General features: G+C 41.4%; 1 protein-coding gene across 1 annotated transcript in view; it reads right to left on the bottom strand.

Moving 5' to 3' along the window:
- Positions 1–425: 425 nt before the first annotated feature.
- Positions 426–23081, bottom strand: part of brwd1 (bromodomain and WD repeat domain containing 1) — a 57605-nt gene continuing 34949 nt past the window's right edge. The window contains exons 18-39 of the mRNA XM_012958039.3: positions 20860–20979; positions 18886–19048; positions 18571–18655; positions 17741–17887; positions 17568–17641; positions 16128–16299; positions 15908–16030; positions 14838–14945; positions 14593–14717; positions 13479–13561; positions 13259–13370; positions 12024–12085; positions 10845–11000; positions 10307–10427; positions 8623–8748; positions 7803–7884; positions 6736–6873; positions 5636–5788; positions 5347–5468; positions 4745–4986; positions 4431–4604; positions 426–2812 (exon numbers count right to left, since the gene is read on the bottom strand). Of these exons, the coding sequence (XP_012813493.1) occupies positions 1500–2812; positions 4431–4604; positions 4745–4986; positions 5347–5468; positions 5636–5788; positions 6736–6873; positions 7803–7884; positions 8623–8748; positions 10307–10427; positions 10845–11000; positions 12024–12085; positions 13259–13370; positions 13479–13561; positions 14593–14717; positions 14838–14945; positions 15908–16030; positions 16128–16299; positions 17568–17641; positions 17741–17887; positions 18571–18655; positions 18886–19048; positions 20860–20979 (4001 nt within the window). The 3' untranslated portion in view covers positions 426–1499. The remainder of the gene's footprint in view (positions 2813–4430; positions 4605–4744; positions 4987–5346; positions 5469–5635; positions 5789–6735; positions 6874–7802; positions 7885–8622; positions 8749–10306; positions 10428–10844; positions 11001–12023; positions 12086–13258; positions 13371–13478; positions 13562–14592; positions 14718–14837; positions 14946–15907; positions 16031–16127; positions 16300–17567; positions 17642–17740; positions 17888–18570; positions 18656–18885; positions 19049–20859; positions 20980–23081) is intronic.

The raw sequence follows: 23081 nt of genomic DNA, 5'->3' as shown, positions 1-23081 counted from the left end.
GAGAATCATGCATATAAAGTGCATTTTAGATGCAATAGTCACATGACATAGGGTGTATGGGAGCACCCAGAGGCGACATCATGGAGCCCTTACACGTATCAAATACAGTTCCACAAACGTGGATAAAAGACGTATACTGTTTATTTCATTCAATATTTGGCATTCCTCAACGGAATTAGCAACACTAGTATAGCGAACGTAAACGGGTAACGTAATGCTTCCGAAACGCCCGAAAGATCCACGTCAACCAGGTTTTAATAACTGGAGAAATAACATCGAGGAAAATCGACTTGAGAAAAACGGATTCTGGACTGAATCTGACTGAAATGTACTGAAAAAAGGCAAACGGGATTCGTAACATGAAATAACGCGTCGGCCGTATAGGATCAGAAACGTGTCTGTTTCCCATCAGTAAACTCTTACTGTCCACATTTTAAATAAAAAGCAGTAAAGCTGCTTGTTTTGAAACCAAAAAACAACAAAAACAAAACTTTTGACATGAAGGTTACAAAAACTGTTATGGCTACAGAATTTTGTAAACTTAAAAAAGGACAAATGTGCAAATTATCGTTCAGAAGCGAATCTCCCGAGCACTCCAACTCGACAGTAGATTTCAACGCAGCCCTCCCTGTTAAGTTAGCAGTTAAACCCCACCCCCTTTCTTTTTTAAATACAAAACTGATATTGGCTGCCCCGTTTTGAGGCACAAATTGGCATAGGTGCAATAGCCTAAAGTGTTCTCAACGCCACACCTCGTGACTACATACAAGCCAGACTCGGTTAATAACAAAGGACGGGTGAGCGTGACGTTATCCCATTTAAGCCAATCATATAGTTGCCCAAGTTCTATAAAAGAAAAAAAAAGTGCACGAATTATAAGTAAATGCTTTCCATAAGTCTCCTACGGTCAAGTGAACCGACCCCTTGACATCGCCATTGTTGTCTGCAGTAAAACGGTCGCGTTTGTTGCTGTAGTTTCAGGTTCTCGGACAGTTTGCTCAGACAACGTAATTGGAGAGCACTGCCCAGTAATTGCTACAGACTACCAGAAACAAAATGGAGCCTGAACAACTTGTCCAAATTGACGGACTGAGGTCCCAGCACTAATCCGGCTACAATAACCCTCTGCTGTGGTTATTCCTAATGAAATCACCGTGGTAACAGACGCTAACGAATATAATACTTTTTTTTGTTAAACTTGGATAACTATAGGACAGAATTAAAAGTCTGGGTAATAAATCAACGATCATCGTTTCATTTCACTAGTGAAACAATGAATGCTTAATGTGAAAATAGCTGGCCGGCACGTAGCCACCGTTGAGAACCACAATCCATAAATGCTAATGAAGAGAAGTGCAAATCAACATAAATTCAGTTTTAAACTTATATTTATAGATTTTTTTTTTTCATAGAAAAATATAAATATCATCCCTGAATTTCTGAACGGATAAAAAAGTCAATAGCTGTCAAGAGTTTCCATTAGGATTTCATCTTACAGTTTAAAGGAAGAACTGCCTGGCACTGGCCCTGGCGGAGATTTTCCGCAGCCTCCTATTGGTGGACTTCGTTCGACTGACCGTTTCCTCACTGTCCACATCGTCGTATCTCACAGTTCTCTTTCCTCGATTCCTCGTTGGTATCTTCGCCCGGCGAGTTAGTTTCTTGCGTTGCCTATAGTTCAGCTCTTCCCAGTCATCATCACAGCTGCTTTTTGTTCGCTTCCTCTTGCCCTCGGGTTCCCTGGGTTTTAAAGCTACAGTTTTTCCATTTACTTTACGCTCGTGATGGCTGCTGGCGTCTGAAAGAGACGACCCGGAGTCTGAGGAAGAAGAGCTGGACTCTGAAGACGACTCTGTGCTCTTAATAGATTTAGACTGAGGAATCTCTTCATCAGAACCAGAGAACTTGCCATAATCCTCCGAATCGAGAGTGTCTTCTGAGTCACTCGTTACTTTTGTCTTTCGAGCCGGTGAGGTTAGAGAAAACACAACCTTTTTGCGTACTTTCCTCTTTATAACGCCAGCCTCGGAGTCTGAATCGGTGGAATCAGAAACCCACTCGTTGGCTTTATCGGTATATTTTTTCCTGTTTTTCCGACAGTTCGTGAGGTCTTTTTTCGTTGTTTCTTTGTTTGTGTTTTTCGAAGATGAGTTTCTTTCAGCTGCTATCTTCGTTTTAGGCACATAGTGTTTCTGTTTTGTTACCTGACGGGTATCTTCCGTAGAGGAGATTTCCGAGTCCGATTCACTAACAAGCCACGATGTGGCCGAGTGCTTATAAGGAGTGTCTGCTATAGAAGGCTCACTCATTTCTTGGTCAGAATTTTCGCCATTCACAGGATGGTCATCCTCAATTTCATCACTTATTGAGGACTCACCGGAAGAAGGAGATTTTGATCTACTCTCTGAGCCACTAGAATCACTTCTTCTACTGACCGCTTTGGAAGCACACAATGCACTCACATTGCTTGCACTTTGCTCCATTCTAGGCTGTCGATCGTTGTCACTTTTTAAAGTGTTCTCTTCCCCAGAGCCATCCATAAGATGTTTTTTGGCTTCCGTAGCAGCTGCCCTTCGGGGTAATGTCCTACTGCCCTTTCCTTCCCTGCAGTCGCTGTCTGAAGAGGGCATGCTGCCTTCAGTATCACTCATACACTTTATTTTATTAGCAGCAAGGGCGGCGCACTTGCGTAGCATTTTCTTCTGCGTTCTGGATGTACTGTATGCTTTGTCTTTAGGCACAGATTCCTCTGAATCACTGTTATGTCGTCTTTTACTCGAAGTCATGTTCTGTTGCCGATTACCCTGAGATTCTGAAATGAAAGAAAAGAATACACCTGTTGGCTTGGGGGAACTAAAAAAAACTCAGAGATCCATCTTTAAAACTGGCTGGCAACGTTGTTTGAAATAGCTCTACCTAACCTGGTTAGCGTATGCATTTTTCTATAATAATAGTTGCACTCTATCTGGGCATCTTTTTAAGTTACCCTTTGTTTCTCTACCCTATTGGTCCCACTTGAAGGTTTAACTTTAGTCCATGGTCCCTTTAGAAGGTCCAACCTTTGGCCAGGGCCCTTTTTAGCTCATGTAATGAGCACAAATATAGGAAAATATTATTGTACCATTCTGTGACAGCTCAAGAATATCTAGTACGGCAAATATACTTTCACCCCAAATCATACCCTAACTGACCTTCAAGTTGGGCATTCAGGTGTATAGGAAAACAAATGGCCATTCTTTTCATTCTCACCCTGACTGACGTTCAGCTGAGGTCCCCTGCTATTACTCTGTCTCCCCCACAATTTGGGATCCACTGCTTTACTCCCCTGGAAACCTATTCACCCCTTTCTGATATCTACTTTGTCTGTTCCATAGTTTCTATATAAATGTAAATCCACTCCAGCATCTTCGAGCCCTTCTCCTACCTACTGAACCTACATTAACCTCTCTGTACATACTTATTACACTAGTTATTCTACTATTTCCAGTAGTTTCCCTTGTTATTCCTGGAGCTAAATACTGAATCTACTCCATGTTTGGTCCTTGTGAGGAAGGTACATAATTAGATTAACGCACCACAGATAAACAAGAGCCCATTATGCATGGGGGTTATCCGAGCTCCAGTAATATTAATCTCCATCACAAGGACAAAACCTGGCATAGCTTTATTCTCCCCCATTTGTCCTGTTTTGCTCAAGAAATAAAAACAGATTTTTCATGATTAAAATAATAGGTGAAAAGTATGTTCATGTTGAAAAAGGGGTATGATTTCTGAAAAACATTTCCTAATAATCAGGAAAGTGTTTGACAAATTCAAACATAGATCAAAGCAGACTAAATGTCTTTCAAAACCTTAGTTGTTTGTGTTCGAGGGCAATAAAGAGTGCCTAAAAACGAACAAGCACTGAGTTGAATTTGATTAAATGATCTTTTATGGTCACTTTCTGAACTGGTAACATTTTCTGTATCAGTAGAAAACAAATAAAAAGAAGGCACATCAATCCCCACACCCCAAATATTTAAAAGACAAAAGTACCACCAATAAAACACATGATCAGCTCATTAATTATGCTAGTTAGAAGTCTGGCCAATCATTCTCAGAGTTTCATTATATCATTACTGGGCGTTTCTAGGGCGCCACTACTGGGCGTTTCTAGGGCGCCACTACTGGGCGTTTCTAGGGCGCCACTACTGGGCGTTTCTAGGGCGCCACTACTGGGCGTTTCTAGGGCGCCACTACTGGGCGTTTCTAGGGCGCCACTACTGGGCGTTTCTAGGGCGCCACTACTGGGCGTTTCTAGGGCGCCACTACTGGGCGTTTCTAGGGCGCCACTACTGGGCGTTTCTAGGGCGCCACTACTGGGCGTTTCTAGGGCGCCACTACTGGGCGTTTCTAGGGCGCCACTACTGGGCGTTTCTAGGGCACACTACCTTGCTTTGTAGTTGTTGTTCTCCCATTCCTCTTAGCTGGATCCACTGATTTTACAAACACACTGACTTTGCCGGCGTGGGAATTCGACACTGACTTTTTATTGCTTTCCGCTTTCTCAGAACCAGAGGAATGTTCTGAATCAGAGGTAGATGATGAGGAATCGGTTTCGCTTCCTGCAAAGCAATGGAGGCACATCGATTTAGTATCACACACACATATGGGAGAACGCTTAAAAGAAATCTTTTAAAAACGAAAAGTTGAGGGGAAACAAGTTAAATAGGGGGATGAAGTAAGAACAGGCTGTGATCATCACCTGATGAAGCAGAGGAGCTCGATGAGGAGCTAGTAGCTATGACTGGGGCACTTTTAGCAGCTGAGGCAGTGGGTTTGCCCAATACATCTCTATATGAGGAAGCGCCAGAGGTGCTGGCAATACTGTCCCGGCTATTGTTTGAAAACACTTCACTTGAGGTAGATCGGGATGAACACGGCTCCTGGCCAGACTCGTTCTCTGACTCCGATATTAACCGCCTTTGTTTCACGTTTCTTGACGTGCTACAGCAAAACAAATAAGCAAAACAGAAAGTGTTAGGGCCTAATGCGTAGGCAATGTAAGTTTCTCATGTGAAATTTCCTTTCTCTGGGATTGGTCGGAGTGTTTTTTGTCCTCTGCACTACTGGCTCTGAATTCTGAAAACAAAGAAGCAGCTGATTAAAGGGGACCTGTTCACCCGTCAGAACCAGAGAACAGAAAGGGATAAACACACACTTGCTTTAAACAGTAATTACATTTACACAAAACGTTAATATCCACTGGAGTGTGCAATAAATGTATATACTGGAAATCGCAATGCTGCTGAGATTGGAATATACAAAAAACACACACAGAATTGTATTTATTTAATTATAGCTGACCTCTTCAAATAGTTCAAGTCATTTTCTGCTTGCTTGCAGCTGTAGGCAGCTTTATACTCAGAGATAATGGCGTCCATTCTTGACTCCACAAATTCAGAAAGTCGCAGCACCATACTATGGATCTATAAACCGGGGACAAAAACAGAAATTTGTGACTTTCATTATGACTGCCTCCAAGCTTACTTTCACACATTTATTGCCACGTTTGCCGATTGCAAATAAAGTCTGTATTTGTGCCTACAAACAGTTATTGTGTTTAGTAAAACAGGGCAGCAAACGCCGCAGTTACCTTGGATCTTCTATCTGGTGTGTAGCGTTTTGCATTAGAGAACACTAATCTCATATCTTTACGTAGCTCAAAGGGGTTGTTGTATCCTCCTAAGGCCAAACATTCTGTTATTGTTCCAAAATCCCTAGGGGTTTCAATAATATCCAGATAGTCCTGCAGAGAAAATCAAATTGGTGACATTTTGTTGCACTAGAATTGCACAAAGCTGCCCATACATAGATCTTTACTCGGTTAAACAACATGGTGGGCCAGTTCAGGATAATCTAATTCTGCCGGACCAACAATCTGATCACAGTGGGCCTAAGGAGACCTGTTGGGAGGGGACTACATCAATATGCCAATGTGGTCTTTGTCTAACAAGATTTTCAAACCTGCTGGATTAGTAACTGGCTCATTTTGGGCAGATATTTATTTGGCAGGACCTCCCAAGGCCGATAAATTCAGTCTGTAGCAGCCAAGCCTTTAGCTTTTATTAGGCAGGTACAGCCAGGGTAACGTTTAGGGGATCAAAACACTCAAAAACTAATTGATGGAAACTTGTTCAGGGCTGTCTACTGTGCACTTTTGCAATTTACTTTAACTTCCTATTTACAGTGGTTTCTGAGATATTTGTTTTTAAACTGCTAACAGGTATCTGTCTCACCGGAGAATCAGCAATCCATGGGTTAACTGCAAACAGTCTAGAAGTCTAAAACTGCTAATAACTCAAAAACTGCTTTTAATAACAAATGAACGTAAATTGCAAAAGTGCTGAGAGGACCATTCTGATGAAGTTTTTGTGATGCCCCGGTTACTAGTAACATATTCAAAGGGTCGGACTGGGGGGTTCAAGGCCCACCAGGGCTACTGCCCCAGGGGTCCAGCACCCCTCAAGGTGCCCCCCCGCTGGCCATGTCCCCTGTACCACCCCAACCCCTGGGCCAATGTCCACCCCTGAGCATGCATAAGTGAAACGCACCAGGGGAGGGACGCCAAGGGTGCTGGTCCCGGCGAACCAGTCTAACCCTGCATATTCCAGCTGACATTTGATTTTTATGTACAAAGTTTTAGTAGCAGGGTTCCCCCCCAATTAACAATAACTAGAACTGCACTGAACTTACTGGATATTCATATAAATCAACAGGTTCCCTAAAAGGCTCCGAATCCTCATTCTCTAGAACAGAGTTGGCCAATTCCATACATTGCATCCTCCAAGCATCCTCTTTAGATTTAGCCATTTTGTCTTTCCTCTTTTGCTTCTAGAAGAAAACAATAATGGAAAAATTAAAATTAAACTAGTGGAAATATTTACTAGGAGTTTTTTTTTTTTGTCTTTCCCTGCCAATACTTGGTTATTGAACCACATAGAACACTTGAATGATAACTGTAAATAAATGCACTTGGCTTTATTTAGATATAAGGGTGCCCCACAGAAAATATTTCACAAACATATGGAAATAAATGTCCATCACTTGGGAGTTCAGCCTTGGCATGTATTCTGCCAGGTCAGAAATTTCAACTTTCAACCTTTTATTTCAGATGTGTCCTACTGATTTAGGGGTGACTGGCAACCAACCAATGACAGAGCCGTTTTAGTTGGTAACAATGATTACTCAGGTGGCCATACACAGCAAGATTTGCTTGTTTGGTGAGGTCACCAAACAAGTAAATCTTTCACCAGATATGCCACAATATTATGGCGTGACCTAGGGCCAAACAATCGTATGGGATACAGAAATTCAGAGCGAGGACCATATCAATTAGCCGATGCACTCCTCGATCCAACAGACAAATCAAGCCTGTCCAATCGACATGTGCCTGATTTTTGGCCAGATATTGGTCAAATAGGCCTATCAGAGAGCCCCATACACATGCAGATAAGCTGCCAAATCGGTCTAAAGGACTCAAATCAGCTTAAATCTGCCTGTGTATGGCCACCTTCAGAACCAGTGCCAACTGATTGGTTAGCAGAAGACAGATAGCCAATACTATTTTATCTAATACTGTCTAAATTAGAGCTTAGATGAGCTTTTTACATTTTCTTTGAGTTTAACCAAAAGTGTTTTGCATATTTAAGGAAAACATTTCTAATATAAGCCCTATTTACTTGGCTCATATTCAAAATAAGCGCAAAGTGCTCCCTTAAGCCATAAATTTAAACAACGAATGAAATACCAAATAAATGTACCTGTTCGTCAGCTGATTCCTCCTCCTCCTCATCTCCCTCTGCAGCATTGCACAGGTCAGAGATATTTGTGCAGCGGCTGTCCCTGGAATGCATGGTACACAATATAAACAAACAGTGTGGGAATGCAATGGGCAGTACCCTCATAAGCCTCTGGTACAATCTGAATGTCCATATTCATTGAGGGTCATTTTCCTAAACAAGGGGTGCTCATACTTCAGTGATATTGGACCTGCTTTTAGTCATGTTAGCACATCAGGGTCTCCTACCTCAAGCGTTGACATATTCTGCAGAGCTGTACAACAAACAGGAGTGGGCCATAAGTAGCTGCATTACACTGAAAAAGCAGCTCGAATATTCCATTTACAAAATGGAAACTGCCTAGAGAGGCGATCTAATGGAGCTGCTTGTGGCCCTAAACTGAATCAATGACCCCAATATAGGCTGTTGCGCTGTTTAGAGTGGCCTTTAGTTTCTTATTACAGAATTAACTCACCAGTACAGAAAAGCCCCCTAACATTTTTTTCTGCACTTAGAGCCTAGCCCCATAATAATAAATGAGCCCTTATGGCTTGATTTGTGTCCCATGCATAAAAAAAGAAAAAATCATTTAACACTGCCCTATAACACTGGGGGGGGCACAGCCTTCCTGAAGTTGGTCACCGGGCATTCTCTGAACTGATGTAAGGCTCCCTTTTATGATGCTGGAAACAATACCAATAGCAACTGTACACTTGCAGGGCCATGATTGTTTGAAAAAATAGTCTGTATGCTTGAAAAAGTCTCTGTAGTATAATATGTAATACAAAGCAACATGACTTACATTATGAAGCGTAACAGTAAGTCTGTGATGATCTTTGCAGATTTAGCTATTGAGCTGTCGGGTTCATTGAAGGCCCGGGCATTAAGCTCAATATATCGCACTTCCCAGATGAGGGCAGACAATCTCCTGGAATGAAGCAGATGCGGCATGTTACAAATATGGCAATAATTACTGCAAAATAAAATACCGTAATAATATATATATACAGGTATGGGACCAGTTATCCAGAATGCTCAGGACCAAGGGTATTCCGGATAAGGGGTCTCCTGTAACTTGGATATCCACACTATTAAGGTGGCCATACACGGGCCGACTATAGCTGCCGATATGGGTCCCTTGGACCGATTCGGCAGCTAATCGGCCCGTGTATGGGGAGAGCAGATCGGCCTGGCCGACCGATATCTGGCCTGAAATTGGCCAGATCTCGATCGGCCAGGTTAGAAAATCTGGTCGGATCGGGGACCGCATCGGCTCGTTGATGCGGTCCCCGATCCGACTGCCCCATTGCCGCCCACATAATCCGATCGTCTGGCCCCAGGGCCAAACGATCGGATTATTATTTTTTTTACCTAAATGGTCCCCGATATCGCCAACCCGTAGGTGGGGATATCGGGGGAAGATCCGCTCGCTTGGCGACATCGCCAAGCGAGCGGATCTGCTCGTGTATGGCCACCTTTAGTCTACTAAAAAAATCACTAAAATTAATTAATTAAACCCCATAGGATTGTTTTGCCTCCAGTAAGGATTAATTATATCTTAGTCGGGATCAAGTACAGGTACTGTTTTATTATTACAGAGAAAAGGGAATCATTTAACCATTAAATAAACCCAATAGGACTGTTCTGCCCCCAATAAGGGGTAATTATATCTTAGTTGGGATCAAGTACAGGTACTGTTTTATTATTACAGAGAAAAGGGAATCATTTAACCATGAAATAAACCCAATAGGACTGTTCTGCCCCCAATAAGGGGTAATTATATCTTAGTTGGGATCAAGTACAGGTACTGTTTTATTATTACAGAGAAAAGGGAATCATTTAACCATGAAATAAACCCAATAGGGCTGTTCTGCCCCCAATAAGGGGTAATTATACCTTAGTTGGGATCAAGTACAGGTACTGTTTTATTATTACAGAGAAAAGGGAATCATTTAACCATTAAATAAACCCAATAGGGCTGTTCTGCCCCCAATAAGGGGTAGCTATATCTTAGTTGGGATCAAGTACAGGTACTGTTTTATTATTACAGAGAACCATTAAATAAACCCAATAGGATTGTTCTGCCCCCAATAAGGGGTAATTATATCTTAGTTGGGATCAAGTACAGGTACTGTTTTATTATTACAGAGAAAAGGGAATCATTTAACCATTAAATAAACCCAATAGGATTGTTCTGCCCCCAATAAGGGGTAATTATATCTTAGTTGGGATCAAGTACAGGTACTGTTTTATTATTACAGAGAAAAGGGAATCATTTAACCATTAAATAAACCCAATAGGATTGTTCTGCCCCCAATAAGGGGTAATTTTTCACCAAGCGCCACTTTAACCCTTCTGTACTCTAATTTGCATATGCAAATTAGGGTCTGGATTTGGTTCAGTATTCGGTCCAAGGGAAAGGGAAAACAGATATTTGTATGTGCCTGATTTTGTACTTATAACCGTATCCAATATATTCAACTAACCTGTAAAATCTGTTCACCAGCCTCATCCTTATTGTGCTTAGATCTGTTGGATAGGAAACCACCGAACTATATATTGGGTATGTAGTCAAGTCAACAGGAGCAGCAAATTGACTGGCAAATTCTATAAAGGAGTAAGAAATCATTAGCAAAAAGATTATTTTTTATTTTGTATACTAGTCAGAGTGTATTACACAAATGCCCAATAGCTAGTCTTGACTACTTCCTTTAAAAATAACCCCATATACTGTACTTGTTAGACCAGCTTAGTTTAATATTGATTTTGGAAAGAAACTAAAAATGCAACCAATGTGTCAAACATTGGAGGCTGAATGATATATTGTAGGCATTTTGGGCTGGGAATGCAGGCAAAAGTGAGAAAACACTGAGGGGACAGCACATTTGTTATTGCAATCAAGAACCCCAGGGAACAGACAGTGTGGTTGCTTGTGACTTAATAGGGCGAATAATCCCTTATGATCTCAAGCAAGCGCTGTGGACAGGAATCACATCTCTACTGGCTGCACCAATGATTTCTTACCCATTTGAAGGATCTGGTCGATGCCGCAAATAACACGTTCACATTCAGAGTCTCGATCGCCATTACCCCATTCTCCCTTTTGAGGAACATACAGCAACTCTTCCAGCTCATCGGAGTTTAGGGAAATACTGGTTCCAAGTTCTGAAGGCGGACTCACTACCAAGAGAGGAGTTTCGTGTTATCCCGAGTTCCTGCTGCCATCCAAGACTTGAAGTGATACACCTGTAAGCTAAGGGCAGTACTGATTTCCAGGCAAAATGGAGCCCAGCAGGCCAAAGATTGAGTGGATGGGCCAAATCCACTGATAGGTTTATAAAGGAAAGCAAAAGTGGGGCCATTTTTAATTCATTTGCCAGCTGATGACTGCTATACAAGACTAATGGACAGTCAGCCCAAATGGCCATATCAGACCTAATGAAGAACAATGGGTTGAGATTTGCCAGAATTTTGCCCAACAGGCTAACCATTGCTCTTAAGATGTACAGATCTATGGGATTCAGCGGAGCCCTGCCCACAGCAAATGTAAAAGACAAACCAACCAAAGGCTTAGTAAGAGACAACCAATGGGAAAAGGGTCATGTTTGAGGTGGGCTACATACAGGAATCCTATGATGTGCTTAGTTAACTTTTAGTATGTTATAGAATGGACAATTCTAGGCAACTTTTCAATTGGTTCTCATTTTATATAGTTTTTTAATTTGTCTACTGTTACTTTTTAATACTTATTTAGGTCCTCTCCTATTCATATCTCTCCAGTCTCTCATTCAAACCACTCCATGGTTGCTTAGGTAATTTGAACCTTAGCAACTAGATAACTGCTGAAATTCCAAACTGGACAATTGCCGAACAAAATGTGAAATCGGTGAAAAAAAACTCTCAAATAGAAAATGAAGACCAATTGCAAATAGTCTCATACTGTCATACTAAAAGTTAACTCAAAGGTAAACAACCCCTTTATTAACACTTTATGTTACTGGTCTATTTCATGAGAAGGAGGAGAAGTTCCCATGGCAAAGCAAATGAATTATTGAGCAGGGAATCTCAGTGCAGACTCTTCGCCCAACAGTGGCCACGAGCAACCCAAGTTTCCATTTTAACCCAATCCAGAGATTTCCATTAGCCTTAAGGGGTGTCCCCATGTAGATCATTTCAGTTTGCAATATTGACAGCACAACATACCATATGCTGGAATGATTTCCATATCCCAAGGACTTAGCCTTTCTACTTCTGTGTTGTCCCACCTGTTGAGATGAAGACACAGTAAATTCATATGGCTGATGAAGGAAATGTATCATTGCCACCAATAATGTATGAGCTCCTAAAGAACCGAAAAGGTGCCTTGGTAGTGTTTGAAATGTAGGAACCTCAACCACACAAACAGGAGTTTTATGGAAGCTGAAGAATAACATATGTTAAAAAGTTTTTATACCGAGAGGTTTTGCTTTTAAAATGATTCATCTAATAAATAGGGCAATCCACACTATTACCAGCTGTCAACTTTGGGTCATTCGTGGTATGAGCAGCCATCTTGTTCCATTTAACTGGATGGATTATTATTCTTTGGTACAAGGCTTACAGCCAAGGAATATTAAACTATTATAGCAATCAGGAGCAAGCAATTTTATCTACAATATTCCCATATTTCTTGACGAGGCATCATACAAATTGCTGAACTCATTTAAAGCTGACAGGACCTTCAGCAGATTTATGGTATTTCTCATTACAGGTTATTAGAAAACCAGGGATGTTCTCATTGCTATAGAAATGTGCCACGTACAGTCCAGTTTGGACAGGCGCCCCCGCCTACCTGCCATATTCTACTGGACTGCTGAATTATAACGGGCCTTTAATTAAGGTTCCATAAATACCAGAGTGCAAACAAATCACTGTTATCCAGTAACCTACAGAAGGATACCAATACGTGAAATTGTAACAATTTGCTGTAACAACAAATTGTAACAACTTCTCCACAGCTTACAGACAGCATGCAGGAACTACATAACCCACAATGCATTGCACTGGGATGTTCCTTTCCTTATTGACATCACGTGTGCAGCAGGGGATTGTGGGATTGGGAGGAGGCAGGCTGAAGGCAGGCTGAGGGACAGACGACTACTGTTACATTTTATTTGAGTCACAAAGTAGTCAGCCAGATCAGCAGGGGAACAGGGGGCGGGGCTTAGGGAACTGTTCCAAACCATATTATTACATTAAACATCATGAAAGGGCTGAATATTTTTGAAGTGATGTATATTGCAAAGTTGCTTGAAATTATGTTTACTTCAGTTGTGTTTGGGTGGAGTTCCCCTTTAATGACATTTTCTGTTTGCATTACGCCTGCAAACGATCCTTCCCAGACACACAACCCAGTCTCGGGTGTTTTGGAGCAACAAGTACTTTTACAAAAGGCTTACTTTACAGTGTAGCACTGAAACAGGCTGTCCGGGTAATCAGACTGGTATGGCTCTTGATCCATAACTGTTCCAAACCACCAAGCATCATCTATAATAGAGCGGAACCTGTCACCTAGAAAATAAACAGGAGTATCGCCATTGCAATATAAATGGTGTACAAAGAAAACAAATATATAAACAAATAAAAACACAGTAAATAAATAGCTAAAGAGTAATGTACCAGGATGCCAGTTTGTTTGACAAGACTGATCGTAGAACTGCTTTAACACGAGGAAGTCAATGACATCGGGCATATCATGATACCTAAACACAAAAAACACCTTGAGAGCACTGGAATAAAGCTATATGAATATATCGATGTATATCGATGTATATAAAATTATATTATATATATTTTATAATAATAATAAAGAACATGACAATAATAATAATAATTAAGAGCAATGACAAATGGAACTACTTGTAGCAGCTACAAAACAGACAATACTGATAACTGTCTGTGTTTTAGCAGACACAATTCTCAGTATCCTTAGGGCCGTGACAGACGGCGAGATTAGTCGCCCACGACAAATCTCTCGTCGCGGGCGACTAATCTCCCCGATATGCCATCCCACCGGTGAAAATGTAAATCGCCGGTGGGATGGCAATTTATATTTTCTGGCGATTTGTGGCCACGTCAAGTAGCTCGGTGTGTCATAGCCCTAAACCGAGTTGCTTTATCTAGTGCTGTATTGTAGTCTGTCTCCCCATGACGTTGCAGACAATTGCAATTTAAGAAGATAAGAATAATGTACTGAAGACTACAGCTGGCACCACAGAGTGATATTATAATTTAGGGAGGTCAGCAAACAAGTAAAACATCCAAAACCTGTCGCAGTATTTAGCCCATTATCTTATCTTAGCTTTCCAAGCTACGACGTTTCAGGCAGATATTCCCCATAGACTTTGATTAAGGTGGCCATACACAGGCTAATTTCAGCTGCCAATATCAGTCCTTTAGACCGATTCACCAGCTCGATCAGGAAGGTTTGATTTTCCTGTCGAATCGGGGACCGCATCGGCTCATTAATGTGGTCCCCGAACTGATGGTGCTTAAGCCCGCCGTTTTAATATGATCATTTGGCCCTATCGAATTAGCCGATATCGCCCACCTTTAGGTTGGCATATCTGGAGAAAATCCGTTCAGCTTGACGACCTCGCCAAACAAGAAGATCTTACAGTGTATGGCCAGCTTTAAACAGACTTTCAGTTGTTTTGCCATGTCAACTTATTAACAGTATTATGAAAGAACCATGGAGTGTACATTGATAAAAACAATAATAATTCCAACATACTTGAGGGAAAATGATTGATCTATGAACTTCCCAGTAACGTGGTCAATTAAGGCAAGTTTTAGGCAACATAAAGAGGGAGGACCAACTTCGTAGCGGATACCGACGATCTTCACCAGCTCCTGGTCCTTAAACAAGAAAAGGAACAAACCAATGCACAATGATTTCATTCCTTAATGCTAACCACTGCTAACAAGTCAATTTATATTACAAATGTGCTTAAAGAGAAATCCCAATGATTCTCTCACCCGTAGAATTACGTGCTTCCATGGTTCTTTCAGCTTTTTTAGAATGCTGAGGTTATTTCTTCTGACTACGTTGATGTAAGCTTCGTGGCCCTGTCGAAAATAAATGACCTAGAGCAGGAGCAAAATGTGTATGTTAAGTGACCTCAATAGGAACTTTTAAAATTAAAAGAAAACAATGTTTGTGTCAGTGTGTGACTTATAAAGGCCTTTATTTTTACCAAATGGCAGATGTGAGCTGTACTTTTAATATTGCTACTCTTTCTGAACCTTACTATCCACTTACCAACCTTTTGTTAAAGGGAAACTATTCCCCAACTATTCCCTTACTTATGCGTGCTGAGTGGAGTGGTGGCATCTCCCAGGAGTTTCCACAAGCTGTCCAGTGCCAGCTACTGACCAGTGTATTCCTCTGTCCAGTTCCTTGCTAAAGGCCTCTTAGGGAACAGCAAATACAAACTGTGTGACTGTGGGCAAAATCAAATTTCAAGTCTAATAATCTTGCTTGAAGCGAGGAGGCCTATTAATGCACTGTTTCAGTATACCCCTAGTCTTGAGATGAGCTTGTCCCTGCTAGTGTGTTGCCTAAATTTAATTTTATTTACTGTTCTGTTTCAGATTTCTAAATGCCCTGGACTACTGGACTTAACTCAATCTTGTTTTTTTAAAGGGGATTATGACCCTACAGGAAGGCTACAGAAAAAAATAAAAAGTGGTGCCAGACACCTGAAACACCACCAGTCTTGGAAGGTGGCCATACACAGGCTGATAAAAGCTGCCAACTCAGCCCCTCCAGACTGAGTTAGCAGCTTGTAGGTGTTGCTTTCCAGTATTTGCTCAGTTTAACCCAGAGTAAACAATCTAGTAAAAAAAAAAGTATTCAATGAACTGTCCAAAAATCAATTAGACAAATACAAACAGAAACATGAAGCTATAAGACATGGCTGGAAAGCACTGTACTTGTAAAATATAACAATTTATCACAACACAAGCAGACTGTATAAAGTGCCTCCCCCACAGTGTCAGTATCCCCAGAACTAACAAGAGATTAATACACGCGGCTGCTTTCTTACATCATCCCCCATCTGAGGAACAAACGGGGATCTTCTGGGTAATGTGTCTGTTATCCAAAGAGGGGGGTGAAAATCAGTTGGATTTTCCCTGTCCGACAATGGCCTTCCTGGACTTTGCATCTCCTACAAATAAAAACATGAGAGGCAAGATAAACAACGATCCCGAAACACCACTAGAAATAATGCTGGGGTAGCAATGGTCTATAGAAGTTTTGCAAACCGAATCTGAATGTCTCTGTTTCGGTCTCCTCTTCTTTGGAGTAGACAATCTCTCCTCAGCAGAGCTCTCCTCCTCAGAACTGGTCATTATGGTCTTTACCCGGCGACGGGTGGATATGCGGCTAGGTGGTTGCAGGTTAATCCCAGCATCAACAGTCCAGTCGGAGTACTCACTGGATAAAACAATACATTGGGAAAGAGAGTGTTTGATAGGTTCCTCCTCTTGAGCCTACTCCACATGGGAATATGTTACTCAGTGGCTGTGAACTCCCTAAAAAATGCATTTGCATTGAATCTATTTTGCTATGGGTTCTTTGCGAACAAGGTCCTTGAAAAAAATAACATTACATATACACAATATGGCCAAAAGTATGTGGACATCCCTTCAATTATTAGGATTGGCTATTTAAGCCACACCCACCTTTCCAGGTACCACAACATCATACAATGACATTCTTGACAGTTCTGTGCTTCCTACTTTAGGCAAGGTTTTTTTTAGGGGAAGGTTTTTTTCTGTTTCAGCAGGATAATAACCTCAAGCCCAAAGTAAGGTTTATATAGAATTGGTTTGCAGAGATGGGAGTGGAAGAACTTCATTGGCCTGCACCTCAACCCAAATAAACACTTGTGGGAGGAATTAGAATGCAGACAGTAAAGCCAGGCATTATCCCAAATGAGCGCTCAACTTCTTAAATATCAACTGAATCAGACCCCATTCAGCAACATTCTAGTGCAAAACCTTCCCTGAAGATTAGAGACGGTGTGTGTGAGAGATGTGGGTCTGACAGTGTCCAGGTACTTGTGGCCTTAGCATAGAACAAATACATGAGAGGAAACTTCTAAAAAAAATGATGCACGCACAAAGTGTTGAAGATCCCACAGATGTAAACCTTTAGGGTAAAGACACACTGGGCTACTAGTAGCAGCTACTTTTTCAAGGCTACTAAACGCCAGAAAATCCCCTGCCATAGATAATACTGAGAATTGCCTCTGCTAAAACACATGTAGAGGCAGTTATCAGTAAAAGATCAGCATTGTCTGTTTTAGTAGCCACGACAAGTAGCTGCTACTAGTAGATCTGTGTGTCTTCACCCTTAAAGCTGGCCATACACGGGCAGATCCGCTCGCTTGGCTCGGGGACTGCATCAACGAGCCGTTGCGGTCCCCAATCCGACTGAATTTTCTAACCTGGCCGATCGATATCTGGCCAATTTCAGGCCAGATATCGGTCGGCCAGGCCCCTCGGTTCTCCCCCTACACGGGCTGATAAGCTGCCGAGTCGGTCCGAGGGACCCATATCGGCAGCTTCTATCGGCCCAAGTATGGGGGCCTTAAGTCATCTTTAATAAAGCAGACCTGACAGCCATGATACCCCTGCACAAAGTAATAGGAATAAGTAATAGTTCTATTTTTTTTTTTTTTTTTTTGCATGTTGTCTTACCTTGACTCTTCACTTCTCCACTCTTCTTCTTTGTCAGTAGAGGCAGTACTTGATGTATCATCCACAGTGCTGATCTGCAGGATAGCAAGAATAAATAGCAGGTTAAACTCAAATGAAGGAAGGTGAGAAAAGTACAAGGAGAATGAGGATAGGGATTGTGCCTCTGATCTTGCCTCTTCCTCTGATCCTCTAGACTCCGTTTCTTCCCCTTCTTCGCACGAGAGGTCAAGAAATTGTTCCACATCAGGCCGGGGTGATGGACTGCGACACTTTGGTCTCTTGATGCTTCTTGCATTCTGCCTTTCAGTTGGTAAATGAGTCTAACCAATACAAAAGTTAAATGTAGCAAAAACATTTAAAAACCAACTTAAACCCTCTTTACATTCCAGCCATCTGCTTATATCAGGGATACAATCTTTATTTTCTCAATGAGGCACCTTTTCTGTCTCATTGCCTCACTGAGCAGATGCGCTCTAAGTTGCAAAGTTAGGGTTGGAGCTACATGATAGAGCTGTTTTAAAGGAGAAGGAAAGGTAAAAACGTAGTAAGCTTTATCAGAAAGGCTATGTAAATACAGCCATAAGCACTCACAGAAACGCTGCACTGTGTCCTCTATCAAAAGAAACAGGATTTCTTCTCTCCTTTTTTCCTGTGACAGAGTCTGCACAGCTCCCCCTCTCCTGCTACACCCTTCCACAGGAATGCTAAGACCTTCCTCCCATCCTTAGGAACGTGGATCTGAGCCATTCAGCAGCAGTCTTACAAACTGCCCATGTACAGGGGTCTTGGTGCAGGAGTTAGGCATTATGTGCATTTTATTTACACAGCTCAGCCTTTTTTTTTTTCCTATGAGGCTTCTGATCATCTGAACAGGCAAAATATGGGGAGACTTAAGGGCACTATTAAGAGAACTAAAGGTATGCCTGCAGCTTAAGATTAACTCTTTATTAGTCTTTCCTTCTCCTTTAAGAAAAGCTTAAATACTGAATAATAGTCCATTTACCTCCTGAACACTCGGCTGTAAAATCTGTTTTGCAAAGTATGCTTTCTCTTCCCGTCCTCTCTCAAGTCTGGAAGCTTCTTGTTGCCTATGACAAAGGATAACCGTTATTATTATTATTTTTATACAATCTAAAGTATATAAAGCAGTGTTAATCTGCCCATACATGGTGAGATCTGCTTGTTCAGCAGCCAACGGGCAGATGTTGGCCTGATCTGGCCACACGCTGGGCCAAACCATACATAAATCCAGGTATAGAGCAAAATGCTCTTAAATGTGTTTTTGGGCAGTACTTTATAAAGGCTGACAAATGACTACCTGTATACATTACGTTCAAGCTCTGGGACAACTACTCTGCGTCTCCATGCTAGATAGTCACGATCGGCGGAGGTCTGACTTTGAGGGGAACTGCTTTGTGATTGGCGAACACCTTGAGCCTGCCCATTGCGGGAAGAACCAGTACTCGGAGAAGAGCTGGCATCTATTGAAAAAACAAAAACAAACCCATTTAAGTTCAAGAGTAAATCTATAAATGCTATATATGAATGCTAATAAATTGTTATTTTTATGTGTGCAAGCACGTAGTTGTAGTTATAGCAACTGCTTTGCAGTAGGTGGTCTGCTATACAATCTAAGGGAACAAGGTAGCTATTTCTACTGAGGAGGACTACGGGCTTGTTAATATCTGTAAAGGCTACATATGCCTGTGAGTGCTACTGTGCATTACTAATTACAGACTAAAATCATCTTTTAACTACTGCGCTTCAATCTGTCTGAACTGGTCATGAAATTTACAAAGCACTGTTGTCCAATCAGATGTCTCACACAACTATCCCTTGGTATTATTTATTTAACAATATTTTTATTGCTGTTTTCTACCAAACAAAAAGTAGATACGTCACTTGCATGTAATGCAATGTTTCAGTGCTAAGCATCAAATCAGTCACTGCATGTTGCTCATACAGAGAAGTCTAAAGTGAAAATGTCTGATATATTTGGGTTATCAGTAGCCTTTAGGTATTATTTCCAGCAATTCCAGATTTTCTTCTACTTTGCTGGGGTACATGGGTATATAAAACTCCCAAGGTATTACAACGTATGCATAGTATTAGGGCCTGAAGCACCATTTGAGAACCCACTAATGTGTGCCCAGGGAATAATGACTTCCTTATGACTGAATACATAAAGCAATAAGCATATCTGCCTAAGCAAATTTTAGTTTGGAAGTGTATCGATCAGACCTTAAGACCAAAATGCACTGGGGCAATATGCCCGACTTTATGCAGCTTGGAAGATGGGATCAAATAGGCCAAAGTCGAAAATGTGACAGTAGACTGATGAGAGGCGAAATTGGGGTATTTTCTGGTACAGGTATGGGATCTGTTCTCTGGAAACCCGGTATCCAGAAAGCTCAGAATTACGGGAAGGCCATCTCCCATAGACTCCCATTATAAGCGAATAATTCTAATTTTTAAAAATGCTCTACTTTTTCTCTGTTATAATAAAATAATACCTTCTGCTTGATCCCAAGAGATAATTAATCCTTATTGGATGCAGAACACCCCTGTTGGGTTTATTTAATTTATAAATGATTTTTTTTGAAAACTTAAGGTATGGAGATACCTTATCCGGAAAACCCCAGGTCCCAAGCATACTGGATAATGGGTTCCATACCTGTATTTTGATTCTGCCTACCAAGATATTGGTGGTCACCAAAATACCAGAAATGTCTTCTTGTGCTATTGTCTTAAAGTGAAACTATACCCCCAAACAATGTAGATCTGTATAAAATAAATTGCATTACCAGCTCATATGTAAAACCCTGCTTCATCTAAATAAACCATTTTCATAAAAATATACTTTTTTAGTAGTATGTGCCATTGGGTAATCCTAAATAGGAAACTGCCATTTTAAGAATTACAGGTACCATAGAAGTCACAGTGTACACATTCATGCTAGGTCACATCAGCCAATGAATGGACAGAGTTCTGCCTTTTGCTCCCACACTACTTCCTGTTACAGTTAGAGCTGCATCACTTCCTGTCAGCTGATCTCTGAGGGAGCACACAGCCCATCACTAAATGGCGGCTCAAGGGAAAGGATGTAAAAGGGCAATATTTACTGATATATATATTCCAGTTTGGGGAGATTCTTTAATAGGTCACTTAACATAATATAAAACATCTGTTGGTTACGTATTCATTCTGGGGGGATAGTTTTCCTTTCTGAAGTGTTAAAAAAAAACAAATTTCAGATGTGGTCAAAAACTTGAGTAGGTGTTGGTCCTTTTACCTCTTCTTTGCCCATCTGCTATTTGAGGTGGTCTCATTCCTTCCTGAGAACTGGGCTCGGCATTCTGCAGATCATCGCTTGCTTGCTGCCCAATTACTTGTTCTACTATTTCTCCATCACCTTAAAGGAAAGACAAAAATAAATTCTGTATGTTATCCACTTGCTCAGCCTGTGGGCCAAACAAACTCATATTGTACAAAGGGTCCTACATGTTATGGTAACCTTTGGATTGACAGTGTAACATGCATCAGTAGATGAACCCACGCCCAATATACAATCTGTCCAATATCAAAGTATATAAATACAAGTCAGGATGGTACATCAAGCAAATATGATTTTGCATGTATGTGTAGTCTAGCTTTAAAGGGGTTGTTAACCTTTAAATTAACTTTTATGATGCAGAGTGATATCCAGAGACAATTTGCAACTGGTCTTCATTTGTTTTTATTATTTCTGGTTTTTGAATTTATTTAGCTTTTTATATGAGCGCTCCAGTTTGGAATTTCAGCAGCTAGCTGGTTGCTAGGGTCCAAATTACCCTAGCAACCAGACATTAATTTGAACAGGAGACTGGAATATGAGTAAGATAAATTATTACACATTTCTCTTCCTCTTTCCTTGTTTTTTGGACTGATATCCCTGGTGAAATAAAACAGACTTCCAGCAGAAGCCTAGACCCCATTTATCAGGGACCCATTGGGCATAACAATCAAGTGATGTTGCCTCTAATGGAATGGAAATAGCCAGCCTGAAACGTAAGGGGCTTCAGAAAGTGTTATAGCATCTGTAAATCAGGGGTATTACTAGTTTATTGCCCTAGCATTTGGGTACAATGGCAGTAGTTCCTTGACTTCACGGGATATTGAGAGCTCCCTGCTTGGCCAAATGGAGCAGTTCCGACAGATCAACAGAAGAAAACCCTGCCTTTTTTCCCAGCCCGGTTAGGCAATTCCTGGGATTGGTATTCAATACCAATCTTCAGAGATAGGCCAGAATCAGTAGTCTTTCTTAAAAACATGTGTCAATACAGGTTCTGGGTCTGATGGCAAGAGCCATAGAGGTGGTTTCCATTTCCCAATTCATATTCGCCACTGCAACTGTGTATTTGTAGCAGTTAAAGAAAATAGATCAGAGGAGCAATCAATGTGTTCAATAGATCTACTGTGAAAAGATAGGCTGGTGGAACGGGAGGGCTAAAACATCTTCTCTGGGCAACCCCACTGCAGCTGAATGCTATCTTGAAATTGTTCAATACAATTCAGCACTTTGTTTATGTTTAAATGGACCCTTAGTTCTTGACCCAGAACCATAAAGTATGTTGATATCTACAGACTCCCTAAAGGCATTAAACCAGGGTTTCGCATGATGTGGCATGTCTCCGTCAGTCTCTGGCAATTCTTCAGAGGCTTGAGAGTACACCTTGCCCTGGCTAAGTTCAGATACCCTCTTCCTCATCAGGATATTCTGCAGATGATAGAAGCTTACACCCTAAAGCTCTTGGTTGTGCAGAAATAAAAAATCTGTGCAGAGAGAAAAGGTTCCCTAGAGGTTAGCCAACGACTGGACCCCAAGGGGTGTTGTTTCCCCTACTGGTGCTGCTTGAAAGGAATAACCTGCAGGAGACTGCTGACTGGTAAGTCAGAATAGTAGAGAGACTGTCTGAGGAGATGTCTAAGGGTGCTATTAAGAATGTAGATTTTTCTCCAGAAGCTCTGCTGCCCATGAAAATGCCCAGGCAATCTGGCACTGTGTGTGGCATATTAAAACATGCTCCTCTGCAGTGCTTAGCCCCATTTCCACCTACCTGCTGCTCAGGAGTTTGGAAATAATATGAGGGGCTTCCACTGGCACCAATATACAGAGGTGGGAGAGAGCAAGATAGTGAGGTATGACAGGATTGACATACAGCCAAGGACAGGCCACAGAACAGAAATTTTACAAAAGACATGTTGTCACTACCAGTGCCTACAGTCAGCCACTAGAAGCCCACTTCGATTGGCCTAAAGGATGTGATGACGTCCCGGAGAGGTTCCACTGGCCATAAGTTCACTGGGCACTTAACAGATCCAAAACAGGTTGTATAAGTCAGCTCTGACTCTAACTTAACTGAGTGTAGGGAGCAACTCATAATATACAGTGTATACACAATAGAGATGTCACAATATAAGGCTGATTAGTAACTGATTCAGCTTACTAGTACATGCCTGGATCATTACTGCTAT

The sequence above is a fragment of the Xenopus tropicalis genome, chromosome 2 (genome assembly GCF_000004195.4).
Source record: "Xenopus tropicalis strain Nigerian chromosome 2, UCB_Xtro_10.0, whole genome shotgun sequence".
Lineage (NCBI taxonomy): Eukaryota > Metazoa > Chordata > Amphibia > Anura > Pipidae > Xenopus > Xenopus tropicalis.
Note: the sequence above shows the minus strand (reverse complement) of the source record. Positions and strands in the feature narration are given on the sequence as shown.